At 41.6% G+C, this 14,955-nt stretch overlaps 1 protein-coding gene and 1 long non-coding RNA gene across 2 annotated transcripts in view; one reads left to right on the plus strand and one right to left on the minus strand.

Moving 5' to 3' along the window:
* LOC125882180 (uncharacterized) overlaps window positions 1-12,179 on the plus strand; it is a 32,484-nt gene extending 20,305 nt beyond the window's left edge. The window contains exons 7-8 of the long non-coding RNA XR_007448314.1: window positions 9,124-9,244; window positions 12,007-12,179. This is a non-coding gene — a long non-coding RNA (uncharacterized LOC125882180). The remainder of the gene's footprint in view (window positions 1-9,123; window positions 9,245-12,006) is intronic.
* en2a (engrailed homeobox 2a) lies at window positions 1,483-9,133 on the minus strand. Its single transcript, XM_049565890.1, has 2 exons — window positions 6,931-9,133; window positions 1,483-4,979 (listed from the first exon to the last, which is right to left on the minus strand). The coding sequence occupies exons 1-2, from the start codon at window positions 7,415-7,417 to the stop codon at window positions 4,660-4,662; spliced, it is 807 nt and encodes a 268-aa protein (XP_049421847.1). The 5' UTR covers window positions 7,418-9,133; the 3' UTR covers window positions 1,483-4,659.
* Window positions 12,180-14,955: the final 2,776 nt, after the last annotated feature.

Here is a 14,955-nt window from a genome sequence, read left to right on the forward strand (position 1 = left end):
TTTAATTTCACCAAAGCAGCAGTCAGAGTCATAGTAAATGCAGTCTGCAAAAAGTATAACAGAAACAACTGATGCAACCTGTGTCAAAATAAGCAGATTTTTATATGAACAAAAACTCTTTATACTGTCCCGTAATGTTCTCTCATTACGGTTACCACATTTTGACCACCCAAAAATCCGTTCATGACACATCCACGATTCAGTCAGTGAAACCAGAAGTTCTGTTGGTCAAAGCATGTTATAAACAACTTTGTGGAATTTATTGCCAAAGATTCCACATTTTAATTTATTCCCCAAAGCAGGAAACATCCGCTAAAGCACCCAGATATGGTCGCTACATGGGAAAAAGGCACAGAGAGATTTGTTTTTCCTGAATTTCGTTAACAAAAAGAATCTTTATTGAAAAGTCTTGCATCTCTTTTCAAGGGTCGCTCAAACACGGGTGTGTGAAATGAGAGTTGCCTGGGTGTGACTTTTCCAGAAAGCATCCGCTTGCTATTGTCTGCCTAGTCAACTTCTGCAGGCCCCAGTGCCCTGACTTCCATACATGAGAGATCAAGGGTTACCAAGGTGCTTTTGAGAACGGAGGGCTCAATGTGAGAGGGGACAAACCAGTCCACAAAATACTCATTTCCTTTGCATGTTAGGTGCCCTAGTGGGGATTCAGACGGGGTCACTGACACAGCCACTGGAGGTTTTTTTTTCTCCCCTCCATCGTTGTTCTTAATGAAAACTGTTGCTCGCCTTTTCACTGGCTTGTGACTGCTATCTGCTGCCTGTACAGTATGTGGCTCGATAATGTGCTGAGTTTGCCCAAAAGAAAGTTTGTTCAGACTCCGGCTGTTTATCCGGTGCCAGACAGAGGCACCTCATGTAGAAAAGGTAAAAGTAATTCTGTCCACCTCTCATTCTTGCCAGAAAGTTCAGTCACTGAGCCACGGCATTAACTTGTATTCTAACAAGATTAAAATATATTCGTCCTGGGGATTAGCATAGTTAGGTGTCCTTTTGCCTCTTTTTTTCCTGCACTGGTGCGGTGACAGTGGGCTTTGATCTGTGTTGCGAGGCAAGAGTCCTGGCTTGGACCTAGCCATTCGAGTGCCAAGTGTGAAATTGGCCTGATGTCATCCCCATTCTTCACCTTTTACATCTTTCACCACTTTAATTATGTTTCCGCCACAAAGCCTAGGCACCTCTGAGCAGATTCCACTCTGGCCGTAGGAAGCATTTAGAAACTGGGTAAATGACACAGTAGGGGAGGGGGAGGATGGTAGGAGAGGTCATAGCAGGATGGGGCCCTTTTGTGTTTAGAGGTAGACATTGATACTTTCCTGATGTATCCTGTGCTCACTTCCATTTTTACAGCATGAGAACTTTGTGAAATTGTCAGCACAAAATAACTTTTATTCCAGGTGTTTTTTACAACTTCTGCATCCTGCTCCAGAGGTGTTTATTTCTCAGTGTTTTCCACCCAGATAACTGATGATTTCCACTGTCATATGTTTTTACTGCAATGCAAGACTTTCCTGTTGCATGGAGTGATTAGAGGCCCAAACATGGACCACGTCTGGTCACTCGACCACCTGAATCTCACTTTTGGCGATGAGACAAATTATTCTCCGATAAAAAGCTTTTGTTCCAGCAGAATGTGCCCATGCAGCCGTACAGCTCCAGCTATTGTTCATGCATTGGTGTCCCTATCTGAACTTCGGGGAGCTCCTCTGCCGGTGAATATTTTGATGAAGGTTCCTATTGATGCGCTGAATGAAGGACCAAAACAACAGGGGTATGTGTGCATGTGAGGAGGAACAGAAATGAATGAAGTGTGTGGGGATGTGTGCGTGCCAGGCAAGAATAAAATAAAACCAAGTGATAGTAAGATGTGTGTAAGTGTATGTGTGTGTGTGTGTGTGTGTGTGTGTGTGTGAGGGAGGGAGAGAGTATGAGTTAGCGAGTGAGAAAGCTGTGTGTGGAGAATGGGTTACTGAGGGGCGGGAGGGGGGAAACCAGCCACCTGCAGCCATGACAGGCTTTGACCTTCATTGCTCTCTCTCCCTCTCTCTAGTGTCTCTCCCCCCCTCCCTCCCTCCCCTCTCTCTCACTCTCTCCTTTCGACTCCCATTTCTGCCTTGTGATAGAAGCACAGGCTCCTTTCAGAAGCGGCGAGGAAGACTGACCGTCGTGAAGACAGTGCTGGGAGCAGCCCTATCCGCTCTAATGCTAGTCACTGGCCGTTAGACATGGCGTTCAAAGACTAGCGGTGCAAGTATGGAAATGCAGATAAGGCATTGTTGAGGAAACATGCCTGGGAATTGTTCAAGGCTTTCCCTTGCATAATGTTTGGATGCTTTCGCAAATGTTTTAATCTCAGAACCCATGAATTTGATCCTCAATGAATGTGATGCAGAGCCGCCCATAGAATGAGGGGGTGTTTGCATGGAGAGGATTGTCATGCTATGCAAATTAATAATGTTTGTGATTGCATTTGTGGATATTTGACATCTGGCAACATTTCTTTACAACTATTTTTGTGTGTATTTCTCTTTTCTGGCGAGTAATGCATTTGTTTTTTGTAGATAATAATGCCTGCAGAAGCTCAGCATTGAGTCGCTGCTTCAGCCAGGCCTCAGTTATTTTTCTTCTGTGTTTTAATGACAATACATATCACGTAAAGATGCCAGAGACTTGCTTGTGTATAATCTTCAAGGTTTATTTACTCTTCTTTTGCAGTTTTTCAGGAGGCAGTTAATTACACAATTAATACATGATACAAATTATGTACATTTATACCAAAGAATACTCCCAACATAAAATAAAAAATAGCATTGTATTCTACAACTCTGTGTTGTAATTTTATTTAAACATGTTCATATATAGATAGATATACGCTGATGAGTAAATTCATAATGTCGTACCAGCAGTTTTTCATAAAGGCATTAAACTTGAATAGTCTGCATTTGAAGTAATACTGCTTCTCTGATTCGGCACAGTTCTGTTTCATAAAAAGTTCACACTTGAACTTTTAAGGCAAAGTGTGTTTCTGTTTGGTGGATTTTAATTCACACACACTTTTTGCAGATACACAACAAAAACACTTTGAAAGGCAAAAAGTCCACAATTTGGTATGGATACAGTCTAAAACTTAGCTCGATCATACTCCTGTCAATAAAGACCAAAGTTTATAAACACAGTTATTTGCCCAAGTACAACAAATTGCAGCTTTCATGCAAAGGCCCCATAAACTATTTTTCATTCACAAAAAAAACCAAAAGAAAACAAAAAGAAGTTATTGCAAGATAAACAAGCAGTGTAAACACCTCAGATATCTACTCTAAAGCAACACTGGTCATTGGATAGATTTTTTTTCTCAATATAATCTATATAAATACACATATGAAGTCCTTTCAACAACGATAAGAGATTTCCAACATTTGTAATACAGTCACTGACGGATTTGCCTTCTTTTTATGATAAATGGATATGTAATAAAACTGTATATAGAGAAAGATTTAACAAGAACATCCAATAACCTGCTTTTATAGTCTATATAATCCAGAGTGCGCATAATGGTTGCCATCATTGTCTTTATGCTACAGAGTTGTTCTGTGACTTTATAGGCAGCATTATAGCCTTCAATTCAGTTAGCTACAAAAAAACAGATTCATATTGCTAGTTAAAAACTATAATAGCTGCACTGATGCATTGGTATAACGAAGGGAATACGCACATATTTTAAAGGCTATGAGACGACCACATGCATATAAGCGAGGCCCTAACTTAGCTTTTTAGTTCAGTGGCGTGTTAGACAAAAAAAGTCACTTCTAATAAACTGTTCCTGTGGTTTTTCTTTTTTAAAAAACGTATCAAAATTCATTGTCTGCCCAATTAGCTCTGCAACTGACACTCAAGAAAAACATTTCCTCTGTCCGCTTCTTTTTTTTATGTTTACATTAAAACAACCAAGGAAACCGACAAGCATGGAAATAAAACTCGTGTTAGCATTTATTTAAATTCACAGTAGCCTGGATGCAGCAGAAAAATATTCTTTGGACTTCAGTTGGTTCACTTTCACTGACAGATGGAAACGTCAAGTGCCAGTTATAGTTCAGTGTAAAATGATGACAATCATGGGTAGCCTATAGAAAAATGGTGGGTGTAAGCGTTTGTACCTCCTGGTGGGGGGGTGCGGGGGGGGGCGACAAACAATGAAAACATACCTTTATACAACATCTTTTTATAGACGTGATATTGCAGAAATATCTCTCTCTTTTTTTAATCAATTTATGCTGGTATACTCTATACACTGGCCCTTTATTCGATGAAATTATTGCATTGTAGGCTTGACAAAACCTCCCATAGAACGAAAAGTCACTATAATATTCCTATAGGAAGCTATAGAGACTTATAAATATTCCTGTATGGACTCTTTGCAGTCCAGTGAGATTTCTTTTTTTATTTTTTTTTTTTAATTTCCTGTATGTATCTGTGTGGGTCAGCTTTATAGTGATAGTAATAGAGCTTTGTGGTATTTTTATCTGCTGTGGCAACTTTAAATATTCCTGTACTGTAGGTAGAGTTTTGCGGTGATATCTCTATAAAAATCTATCAGACTACTATAGGTTCTTTTTCGTCAGGAGGCTGCTGTGACTTCTCTGGAAATCAATCGCTGTCTGATTTTTCGTCTTTCGACGAGATGGTGGCGTGATTGTACAGTCCTTGTGCCATCAGGTGCAAGGCCAAGCTGTTTTTTGCGCCAGTGGCCTTCTTGATTTTGGCCCTCTTGTTCTGAAACCAGATCTTGATCTGGGACTCGTTCAGGCCCAGCTCCTGCGCCAGGTTCTGCCGCCTCTGCTCGGTCAGATAGCGATTTGTCTGAAACTCCGATTTTAGTCTTTGCAGCTGCTCTGCTGTGAAGGCCGTCCGTGGTCGCTTGTCCTCTTTGCTGGTCGTTTTCTTCTTTGGTTTGCGAGATCTTGGCCCTGCAGTGTGGGGGGGATATGCGAGTGAGGGGGGGTCACAGACAAACATATATTGGTTTGTTAGTATCCAAACATGCTCATAAATATGCGCAAAGAATAAAAGCATGGGTGATAATCAGGGAAAGGGCATATTTACAACTTTATAAATGAAAAAACAAAGATTTTTAAGCTTTCTCATTAAAATACTAACCCCACGTAACACTAGTATTCTGATATACCTCTTCACATTTAGGATAACACCAACATATTTACGCAAAGCTCGTGCGTAAAGTCTGTTTTCCATATGTTAAACATACTTCATCTGCAAAATCGAGAAATAAGTAAACAAATGTTTCATCAGACATATGTTGCCATAAAGTGACCGTGTCTTTAGAAGGTTTTTGCATTTTAAAAAAATCACAAAATTAAGTTCTATTGTTCCCCTCACATCTTTTTTGTAAACTTGTAAAAAATGAGGAGCGCTGGTTGTAAAATGTTGACACGTCCACTGGAAAAAAACACACACCCAAGAATCAAAACCTCCCCTCCCTCCCTGTTTCTATGCCTCTTCCTCGCTTACACACATATACGTACATGTGTACACACACACACACACACACACACACACACACACACACACACACACACACACACACCCCACGCTGACACTGTCTGTAGTAATAAGGAATTATTAACCAATAGGACAACACTTGGAAAAAAACATCACTGACACATCTCAGCCACTGTTTGGAAATACAGGATACAGTTCAATGCAGCTACTTTGCATTTTTTTGTTTTCGTGGGCCTCTCGAGGAGCTCCTCAGTGGGCAAACGTGAAGAGAATGTGAGCAGCGCACATTAGATACACGTTAATTTTCCATCTGGATAGAGGCCTGTTTAGTGGAGCTTCGCACTTAGTGTTTGGCTCCCTCCTCCAAACAGTGTGGAAAACATTAATGAAACCACATAACACAGGCCGAACCTTTATACTGATGAATCAGCGTGTGTGTGTGTGTGTGTGTGTGTGTGTGTGTGTGTGTGTGTGTTTCTTTTTTTTCAAGCAGCCAATATAAAAACTGTGCAGCTCTACAACTCGTAGTAGTCGCCTACGCCACTCCATACAGCGTTACATAATGCATGAGAACAAGTTGTACTCCACTTTTCATACACTCTAAGAAAAAATACACCTGATGTAAACTTTTCTGCAGACTGGCAACTTACAGGTTTTGTTTCCTTATAATTAAAGATAAGAAATAATACAGAAAAACCTTCACCACTGGCTGGTAGAAACAGAAGCTATTGGAGCGTCCATTGTGAAATCAGATGCATATTTAATTCATCCCAAACACAACTCGCCTAACGCTTCTGAGCAGCAAAACAGCTACAACAATTATTATTTTGCAGACCTGCAGATTTTCTGGATGCAGCCTGTCACCGCGCTGATGTTTACTATATGTAGGACCCCAGTATTATCATATTCATAACCTGAGGAAATATACAAGAGACTGCCTGCATGGGAACATTTTAGTGCAGAAAATATCTGTGCGTAATGGTTGCGTAAAAAGGGTTTTGTATATTTTGGAGAGGAGTTAACATATGCAGAATTAAGTTATGTTTTGCAGCCTAAAAGAAATATTTTTTCTTTCTTGTTTGCATTTAAAATATGCCCACTCTCACCAAAAAGCCCCTTTTTAATTTGGTTTTATGTGGTCGCCTATTTTTCCTGCGTTGTGCAAAGACACGCCGATCGTGCAGCTACTCTACCTCAAGATTTCTGCATTAATTATTATATTTTTAAAAATCTAAATTGATTTATCTTCAGTAAAATGTCATCTTGCGCTGCGCAGCACGCTTCGCCACAGCCTACTCTACTTCGGAGAAGTCGGTCAAGGCATCCGGGGTCAGTGTTACGGGGTATTTCAGGTTACCGGGAATACGGTATAGAGTAAAACGCATGCACGGTGCCACCAACCTGAAGAAGGCCTGTCCGAGTATCTGGTGCAGTACACCCAGGCTGGCCACAGCATGGGCTGAGGGTGGGATGGGTTTGAGCTGGCTTGGGAACTGTCTGAGTCTGAGCTTAGGCACTGGTCTCCGCTCTCCCCGCGGGGTTTCAGCGGCTCCTCGGCGGCTATAGCGGGCTTCTTGGTCCCGGTAACCGTGTGTGGAGTGGAGGTCCCCTCCGCCGGCACCGTGTTCCCCACCGGCTCGGTCTGAGGGGCGTCGGGGCTGCTGTGGCTCTCCCGCGATGCCACGCTGTTCTCTTCGCGGTTTGCGCCCCCGTCCTTTTTCCGTCCGAAATCCGGCCGCAGGATGTTGTCGATGAAGAAATTGGTGACCCGGTGAGGGATCTGCAGGTTCCCCGGCGCCTGTAAGAGGGGAAGGATGGCTCTGTTGGATTCATCCGCCGACTCCTGCCGCTCCACCACGTCTCTGTTGCCGTGATCATTTTCTTCCATACTGATTCACTTTCCCCGCTTTACTCTCTTTAACCCCTTTATCGCTCTCTCCGCTGCAATAAAATTCGCAAAGAACTTCAGGGTAAATTAAAATTGCAGGGAAAAAAAGCTGCACGCGTGAAATAAATAAAAAAATAAAACTCAAATACTAGTGAGTGCCTTGGACACCATGCAAAGCCTTGCGGTAGTGTCCTCTGAGAAAAGCATACTTTTTTGACATATATTCCCTCAACCTCGGGTTACAACTGAGAGCGCACAGCTAAAACATGTGCCATTTGCGCACCGTCCAATTTAGTGTTATCCGATTTCAGTGTGCTCAGTAATGCCTACACCTAAACTAAACTAAGGGTAAATAAAGAGGCTCCTAAACTGATGCTCTAATACTCTCACTCTGGAGTTTTGTTCTTATTTTCAATACGAGCCCCCCGAGTGACGTTTTCCCACCGTCCTCCCAGACACGTGCCTTGCACCAATAGGATGGCAGAAACCAGGCCACGTGACGCAGACTCCAGAGCAGTCCACAAACGCCCATCCTCGCCTTAGTAAAGGGAAAGAGTCCTGGACTGACGGAGGGAGAAGCCTAATTTAAATCCAGTGCATGCTCACAGATACCCCCCAATAATTAATCTGTGTTTATGAAACTGTAACTTAATTTTTTGGAGTTTTAGTTTGCAGAAGGGGAAACACGATGCACACCAGCTTGTCTGTGTTTATTAAAAACAATGGGAGATTGAAGCATCGGCTGTCAAAGTAGGTTGTGGGGACCCCCGGGGTTCCTCGCTTGCAGGGCAGGGAGGGATTCCCAGTAAAACAAGAAATGGTACATTTTTACGACATTTTAATGCACTATAACACATTTTCGGTGCACATAAGTTGCATTCAGGACACTTAAAGACACCCTTAGTGCAATACAGTTTGATTTAAAAAACAATAACAACCAAAAATCTTCTCATTTAAACGCAAATTAGACAAAAATCCTTGCGTAAAAGGTAAAATAGACCACTGTGGATGCATTTGGGGATCCGTGACGTGCAAATCTTTGTGCAACATGTGTTAAAATATCATCTGAAAATACACCTTTTTAGACAACACTGAAAGCACCATTATTAGCATGAACACTACACGATATCTGCATTAAATGTCATTATAGCACCTGTAAGGTTAGCTGGACTCAGAGTAAGTTAAAGTCAGATTGTCCTGGCCAAGGTTAAATGCGTAAAACAGAGCAGCTGCATGTCTGTATGCTCATATTTAGAGCTAAAGCTGGAGTAACTGTATTTTGTTGTATTTAAATTAAATCTAAAAACATGCATCTTTATTTTAAACCATAGCAGCAACGCATTTACTGTTTTATCTTGTAATGTAACCACTTTATTTGCAGGATGTGCCTAATGTGACGTGTTGCTTTCAGTCGAGTCATAATTGGCAACAAAATGCATCAAAACTGAAATGTGACAGCCAAAGAGTTTCCCCCCCTGTCTGGCTCTCAAAACGCGCAGAGATGTGCCTTAAGTATTTTTGATGTTCTCATGTTCGCCTGTCGTGACGCTGCGGTCGACCAAGAACTGGGTCCATATCCCTTTAAAAGAAATCAGTGATGCAAACAAACTGTTTTGTGCACGGTGCTCAGGATACTGAGTCGCGCCAAAGACAAAACTTTGAGTAACTTTGCTGACCAGGGCTAAGTTTGCTTTTTCTCCTCCCAGGACGCCACCGGACTGCAGGGATGGCGCAGCCGGTTCTCCGCTGGCGTTTGAACCGGGGCTGCGCGTAAAAGAAAAAAGGGGGCATCGAGGAGGACCAGAGGAGCAGCAAGACTCAGACTGAGTGAGGAGCCTTTGAACAATTCAGTTAGGGAAGTCAGACAGCTGCTTTCTTTTTATTATAACAAGCATCTGTTGTCTTTGTTTTAGTTTTTTGGGGAGTGGGAGTAACTTGGATCCATATTTCTAAAGCGCACACAGGACATTGCTGTATAATGTGATTATTTTATGACAGATTGTTCAGATTTATTTGAGCTGTGGTGACGTTTGTCATAAAAATAAGGGTTTTTTTGGATGCTGTGGAGGTTGTAACAATAACCTGCTGCACAAAACTGTTGTTTAAATGTGCATTTGTGACACGTTGGACCCTGTAATTTAAACTCGAGTCTGGTATTGTCCTGCGGGAAACAATCTATCCTTGACTTTTCACTTGTTAAACACAGCCTTTGTGCAAATTGCAAAGCGATTATTGTGAAGTCTTACTAGCTAAAATATTTGTTTGGGGTTAATCTTGGGTTTGCGTCCAAACGCGTATGGACACCTCATATGCGCACAGATTCACAAAATACCACATCACAGGCTTTAGGCTGACCCCTTGAATAGTATTCCTCTTTTCAAAGAGAATTCTTGCCTTCTGACATTGCTGCATTTTAAATAGTGTTATCCCCCAAAATCTACCTGAACGCCCTTTTTCTCCTCTCTCACATGGCCCCCATATCACAAAGGGCCCATCCAGGCTCTCCCGTCGGCTGCTGAAGTGAAAGTTGGGAGTGAAAGATGTAATTAGACAGGCCACTCTCATGCTGCGATTGTTTCTCACTTGTGAGGGGAAGCGCAGATTAATGTTGAGCGCTAAATAAGCAGCAGACAATGGAGGCACAGACAGGCCGCTACCGCCTGGGCTTGGCCTCTAACCTCACAGCAAAACACTCATGTCTGGAGGAAATGACACCATTTCAGCCTCTGAATTATAATACAAGCCTGTGTGCACTGCAGAAAACACACTAAAACACACCATCTATGCTTCTAATAAGCCTCAGTATCGTATTTTTCTTTAAAAACTAACACATCTGGCTCTTATTCCACTTGTTTCTATTTTGAAGCGACGTTTTAAAACAAAAAAATGAGAATGATGGTAGCAGATCGGGATTTTACGCACAAGGATACCCTTTACAAGAAATGCTCCAAACAGGTGAAAGATCAGTGTGCAGGAGTCATCTCACCCCACTGCAGCTTTTAGCAGTAGAACATGCTTTTTAATACTCAAAACTAGACCATGTGTATTTTTTGCAGTGTATACCGTACAGCACATAATCCTACTATTGTGGGGTTTTGATTCACCATTGTCTGGTGACTTTTACTGGCTTGTTTTGCTGTGTGGCGGTAAAATGTGTCCTGTTTTAGCAGAATGTTTACTCACTGATGATTTCTGTAGTTTGACATATGAGCTAGACTAACTTTTACTGGTTAGAGATGAAAACACGCTGTAGGACAGTTTGTCCTGGTTGGTGAAGGGTTAAAATAGTGTAGCATCCAATTTATTCGCATATTACCATTGTTTTTATTTTATTTTCGCAAGAAAAGTCAGGAAATAATCAACTTATATGAAGCTTTTAGTAAGTCTGTTTTTAAAAAAATATTATTTAATATTGTGTCTGACTTTTTTTTTTGGTGGCATGCTTGCTTTGTAGTTTTATTGTCTTCCTCTTCATCGGCTATGTTGCTTTAGAAAGTGAAGCCCCCTCATATTTAGTCTTTGGATGTTTGTTTCTTAAAATATTGATTAAAACAGTTGGGAAAATGGGATTTTAAAAGGAAGCTTTTATGATGGTAGCTCACCCTTGGACATCATTTTTTTTGTTTTGTATCCAGGCCTGTCGAGACGCGGTGAAATTGATACATGAATGCACAGTATTTTTTATTTTTCTTGCCTGTATCATGATCAAAAACTGATGTTAAAACGTGCACACACGTGCTTAATAAGCAGGCCTCAGTTTTTTGTATTACAGACGTGTGTAGTTTTTATCCAAGGTGACTTTAAAACCTGTGCATGTGCAGGTTTTCCACATCGTGATAAAACATTATCCAGTGTTCCAACAGGCTTGTAGTTAAAGACGAGGCGACTATTATAAACCAGTTCCTGATTATTTAAAATGTCTGCCATCCTCAACACAAATGTTTCATATTCTTATTTGCTCTCATTTCCACAGCACTCTGTCACGTAACAAATAGCCGCCAGCAGCTGGGTCAAATCGATGATATGAAGTTTTGGGAAATTCCTGTTATCATTGCTTGTATTTGCCAACACTCGAGCACATTATCAGCAACGCAGCCTGTTATTTTGGCTATTTTAAAGGTGTAAACTGCCTCATAGTTAAAGCATAGCTTGTATAAAGTGAGTATTTATCATGAATACATTCTGTTCTTGTTCAGGGAAGCAGGAAATATTGATTGTTGCACATGTCAGGTTGTGCTAAATTAGTGAATGCTTCAGATTCTCATGTCTTTTCTCTTGTTTGTTTCAAGAAGCACCAGAGAGTGTGTTGTGCTTTGCATTGAAGGGTTAATATTCCCTATTTTTGATTAAAAACATGCTGTTTGAACGTCTAATTTTGTTTCCATGGAGCCTATAAATCCAGCAACTGGGTCTATTTCATATTCACTTATGGCTCCACACCCCCTCCCCCTCCTCCTCCCCCTCCTCCTCGCGCTCACACATATATACACACCCCTCCTACTACTATAATAAATCGCATGCATTGTGCGCATGTGCCCTGTCCTTGAGTTCCTATAACCTATTTTTTTCCTCTGTATTTTCCTTGGTAGGATTGTCTTACACGTCACCAGCGCTCAGTACTATGGAGTACTACAAAAGGTGACGCGCAGAAGGAGGATTTGTGAATGGACGCCGTGATGTGTGCCAGCTCACAGATCAGAGGGTGGTGGGACCTCTGCAGATGCACCCTGAGCCCCCTCCAACCCCACCCCTACCCCAGCAACACCACCCCTCCTCCTCCTCCTCCTCCTCCTCCTCCTCCTCTTCCTCCCCTCCCTCCCTCCCTCCCTCCCTCTCCCGGCCACCATCCCTCCCTCCAGATGAATGGGGGTCTCTAAAAGATATCAGCTCTGTCACCATGCAGGGGTCGGACCAAATCCTCCAGCTTCCTGTGCCTTTCAAAACCTGAAAGCAAGTCTCTCCTATTTGATGATCCTGTATGATTTTTTTTGTTGTGCTTTTGTGGGCCTGGAAGCTCGCTGCCCCCTGTTTTTTTTTTTTTCCATCCCGGGTCAGCCAAGAGCATGGCAGCCGAATTAGACAAGATTAGAAGCGGGCCTAATTGCGTATAGTCTCCACTGCAAAAAGTCAAATGAGTTTAGAAAGAAAACTGAAATAAATTGTAGGATTTGGTGAGGTAGTTCCACCTGTTTCCAAAGCTCTATTGTTTTCCAGGAATTTTCCAGAACGTGTAGTGTGTTGAGTGTTGGAGAAAAGTGCAGATCACAAGAAATTTAAGTGGAAAAATATAAATTTGGGTTAAAAACAAATGCAGTAAGATGATCGAATTGGTGCATTTGTGCCACTTGTGTTAAGATATGGATATTTTTGGTGCGTAAAACACGAACCCATGCGTCATTTACTGCTCATATGTTAAAGCTAATTTGGGTTAACTCATAAACTGCTTCTTATTCTTCTTTAAAAGCTACAACATGATATAAAACTGAAGATTGGCTTTTTAGTTTTAAGGAAAACATGTAGTGAGGCTGTGCTCCTCAAAGTCAGATTAATTTATTTTTGCCTCTGTTGCCAAACAGCCTTCCAGATATGCTTTACCCCACTATTTATTCATCATACATCACCGTATGTAGATGATGTCTATATAATTTTTGCCTTGGTGTGGATGTGTTTACAGAGGAATCCTCTGGAGTCGCCACGCAGCGGACTTTGGGGCTGTTGGATCTTCTGGTTTCAGCCCTTTATAGGTTTTAATAACTCTTAATCCGTCTGATCGGTCTGGCGTAGATAAGTCTCATTTGAATTGGGATTGTTCTTCAGGAGCGGCTCGTATTTCTCCACAGAAGTCTCAAACAGAAGCTTAGCACAAACAACTGCACCACCCTGAGCGCAATTAAGGCCTCAGCTAAATTGGATGAAGGCTAATTGAATGCAGCTGAGCTCCCATCAGCAAACTCCTGAACGCTTCACTAATGTGAGGAAGATGTTCGGCGGGTAGTCTGTGATTTTTCCACGTTTTTTAATATTTCTTAAAGTGCCCAAAAAAGTGAAACAAAACAGCAGCACTCGTGTTTGAATATCCACTTTATTCTAGAAGTAGAAAAAATATTTTTTAAAAGTTTTCTTATCTCTCATAAGAGGAAAAATAGGTGAGGAAAAGTTCCTGCAGTGTTGAAGGTAGAGTAGGAAACTTGTAAACTAGACCAACATAAAACTGTGGCAAGTTTTGAACATTTAATATTGACTTTTGGGTTTGCCCAAGTGGAAAATATAGTTTTAACAAAGTTGGTGAGCAGGTAGGTGTGTGGATCCTAAAAAATGTGTGCTAAGAGCCCGAGTTGGTCCCTGTGAGGTTTTATTCAATTTCTCAATTTTTAATTGCAAAAAACGGAATTTGAAATCAAACTTCAAGGCTAAAATAACACACCATCCAGCTCTGACTAAAAAAATAAAACAAAAATACATAGATAGATACACCCCAAAATATATCACAGCTTGAGGGGTAAACGCAACACAGAAATAATTTGATTTTTATAGGAAATTCATGCCAAACGTGAATTGTTTTAAAATCACTGCACACCATATGCATTTTATTGTGAAATTATTTAAACCCAGAAGATATGATTAAAACAGCCAGTCCAGAATTGTTACTTTAAGGCTTCATTAAAGGAAATAAAGGGTTACAAAAAAGAAAGAAACACATGCGCAAGGAACAGGAAGCGTAAAGACGCTTAGCCATATGGAGCAGAAACATCCTCTCTCAGACCTAAAGCCTGAAACTCTGAATTAAGGTTTCACTGTTATTACCACGTCTAAATAAACATATAAAAGTCATCTGGCTGATGAGTTTTTATTTCTTAATACTTTCCCCACAAGCCTCAAAGTGTCATGTTGGTGATACTCAACTGGTGTCAGGCCCGCAGTGTTTTCCACCTACTGTATTTGTCCAGCTGCTCGCCTGGACTTTCCACGTCTTACTTGTGACCTGCACGTGGTGCCTATTTCCGTAAGGTTAATGGGTTTACATTCTCCGTCATACAGAACAAATAGGGGGAGTAATGGGGTGGGGGGGTAAGAAAGAATGGAAATGCTGCTAAACAGATCTTAAAGAAAAGCCAGTGTAATGTAAAAGTCTACCTGATGCTCACTGACCCCCGCCCCCCCGCTAACCCCCTTAAAGTTTTTGCTCCTTTGCGGGGCACCCAGGATGCTTCACGGGCTTTGGATCGTCCAAATGCCTCGTGCACCTGTCTCGAGGTCCCTATACGTGCGTTTATGAGCAAGGAGGAACAAGTGGGAGGGAGACAGGTGGAAAGCACTTGCTGCAGGATGAAGTGTTATCTGAGAGCAGGTTTACGCAAGCAGACAGAACAGTGGGATATCGGGTCACCACACCAAAATGTGTAATATTTTGAGTTTAATTCGTTTAAAGATCATGTAAATATCCTGCATATCAAAGGCGGAAGAGCATGTGGAAGCAGGGGTGCATTTTTAGGAAGTGTGTGTTAAAAGATAAGGCTGGATACACACGTGTGGAAACT

Source organism: Epinephelus fuscoguttatus, linkage group LG21, assembly GCF_011397635.1.
Source record: "Epinephelus fuscoguttatus linkage group LG21, E.fuscoguttatus.final_Chr_v1".
Lineage (NCBI taxonomy): Eukaryota > Metazoa > Chordata > Actinopteri > Perciformes > Serranidae > Epinephelus > Epinephelus fuscoguttatus.

Bases quoted from the DNA above. Each gene is read 5' to 3' on its own strand.
- en2a (XM_049565890.1), bottom strand. From the start codon at position 7,417: ATGGAAGAAAATGATCACGGCAACAGAGACGTGGTGGAGCGGCAGGAG. The intron at 4,980-6,930 runs GTTGGTGGCACC...CCCACACTGCAG, and splicing joins CTCGGACAGGCCTTCTTCAG to GGCCAAGATCTCGCAAACCA.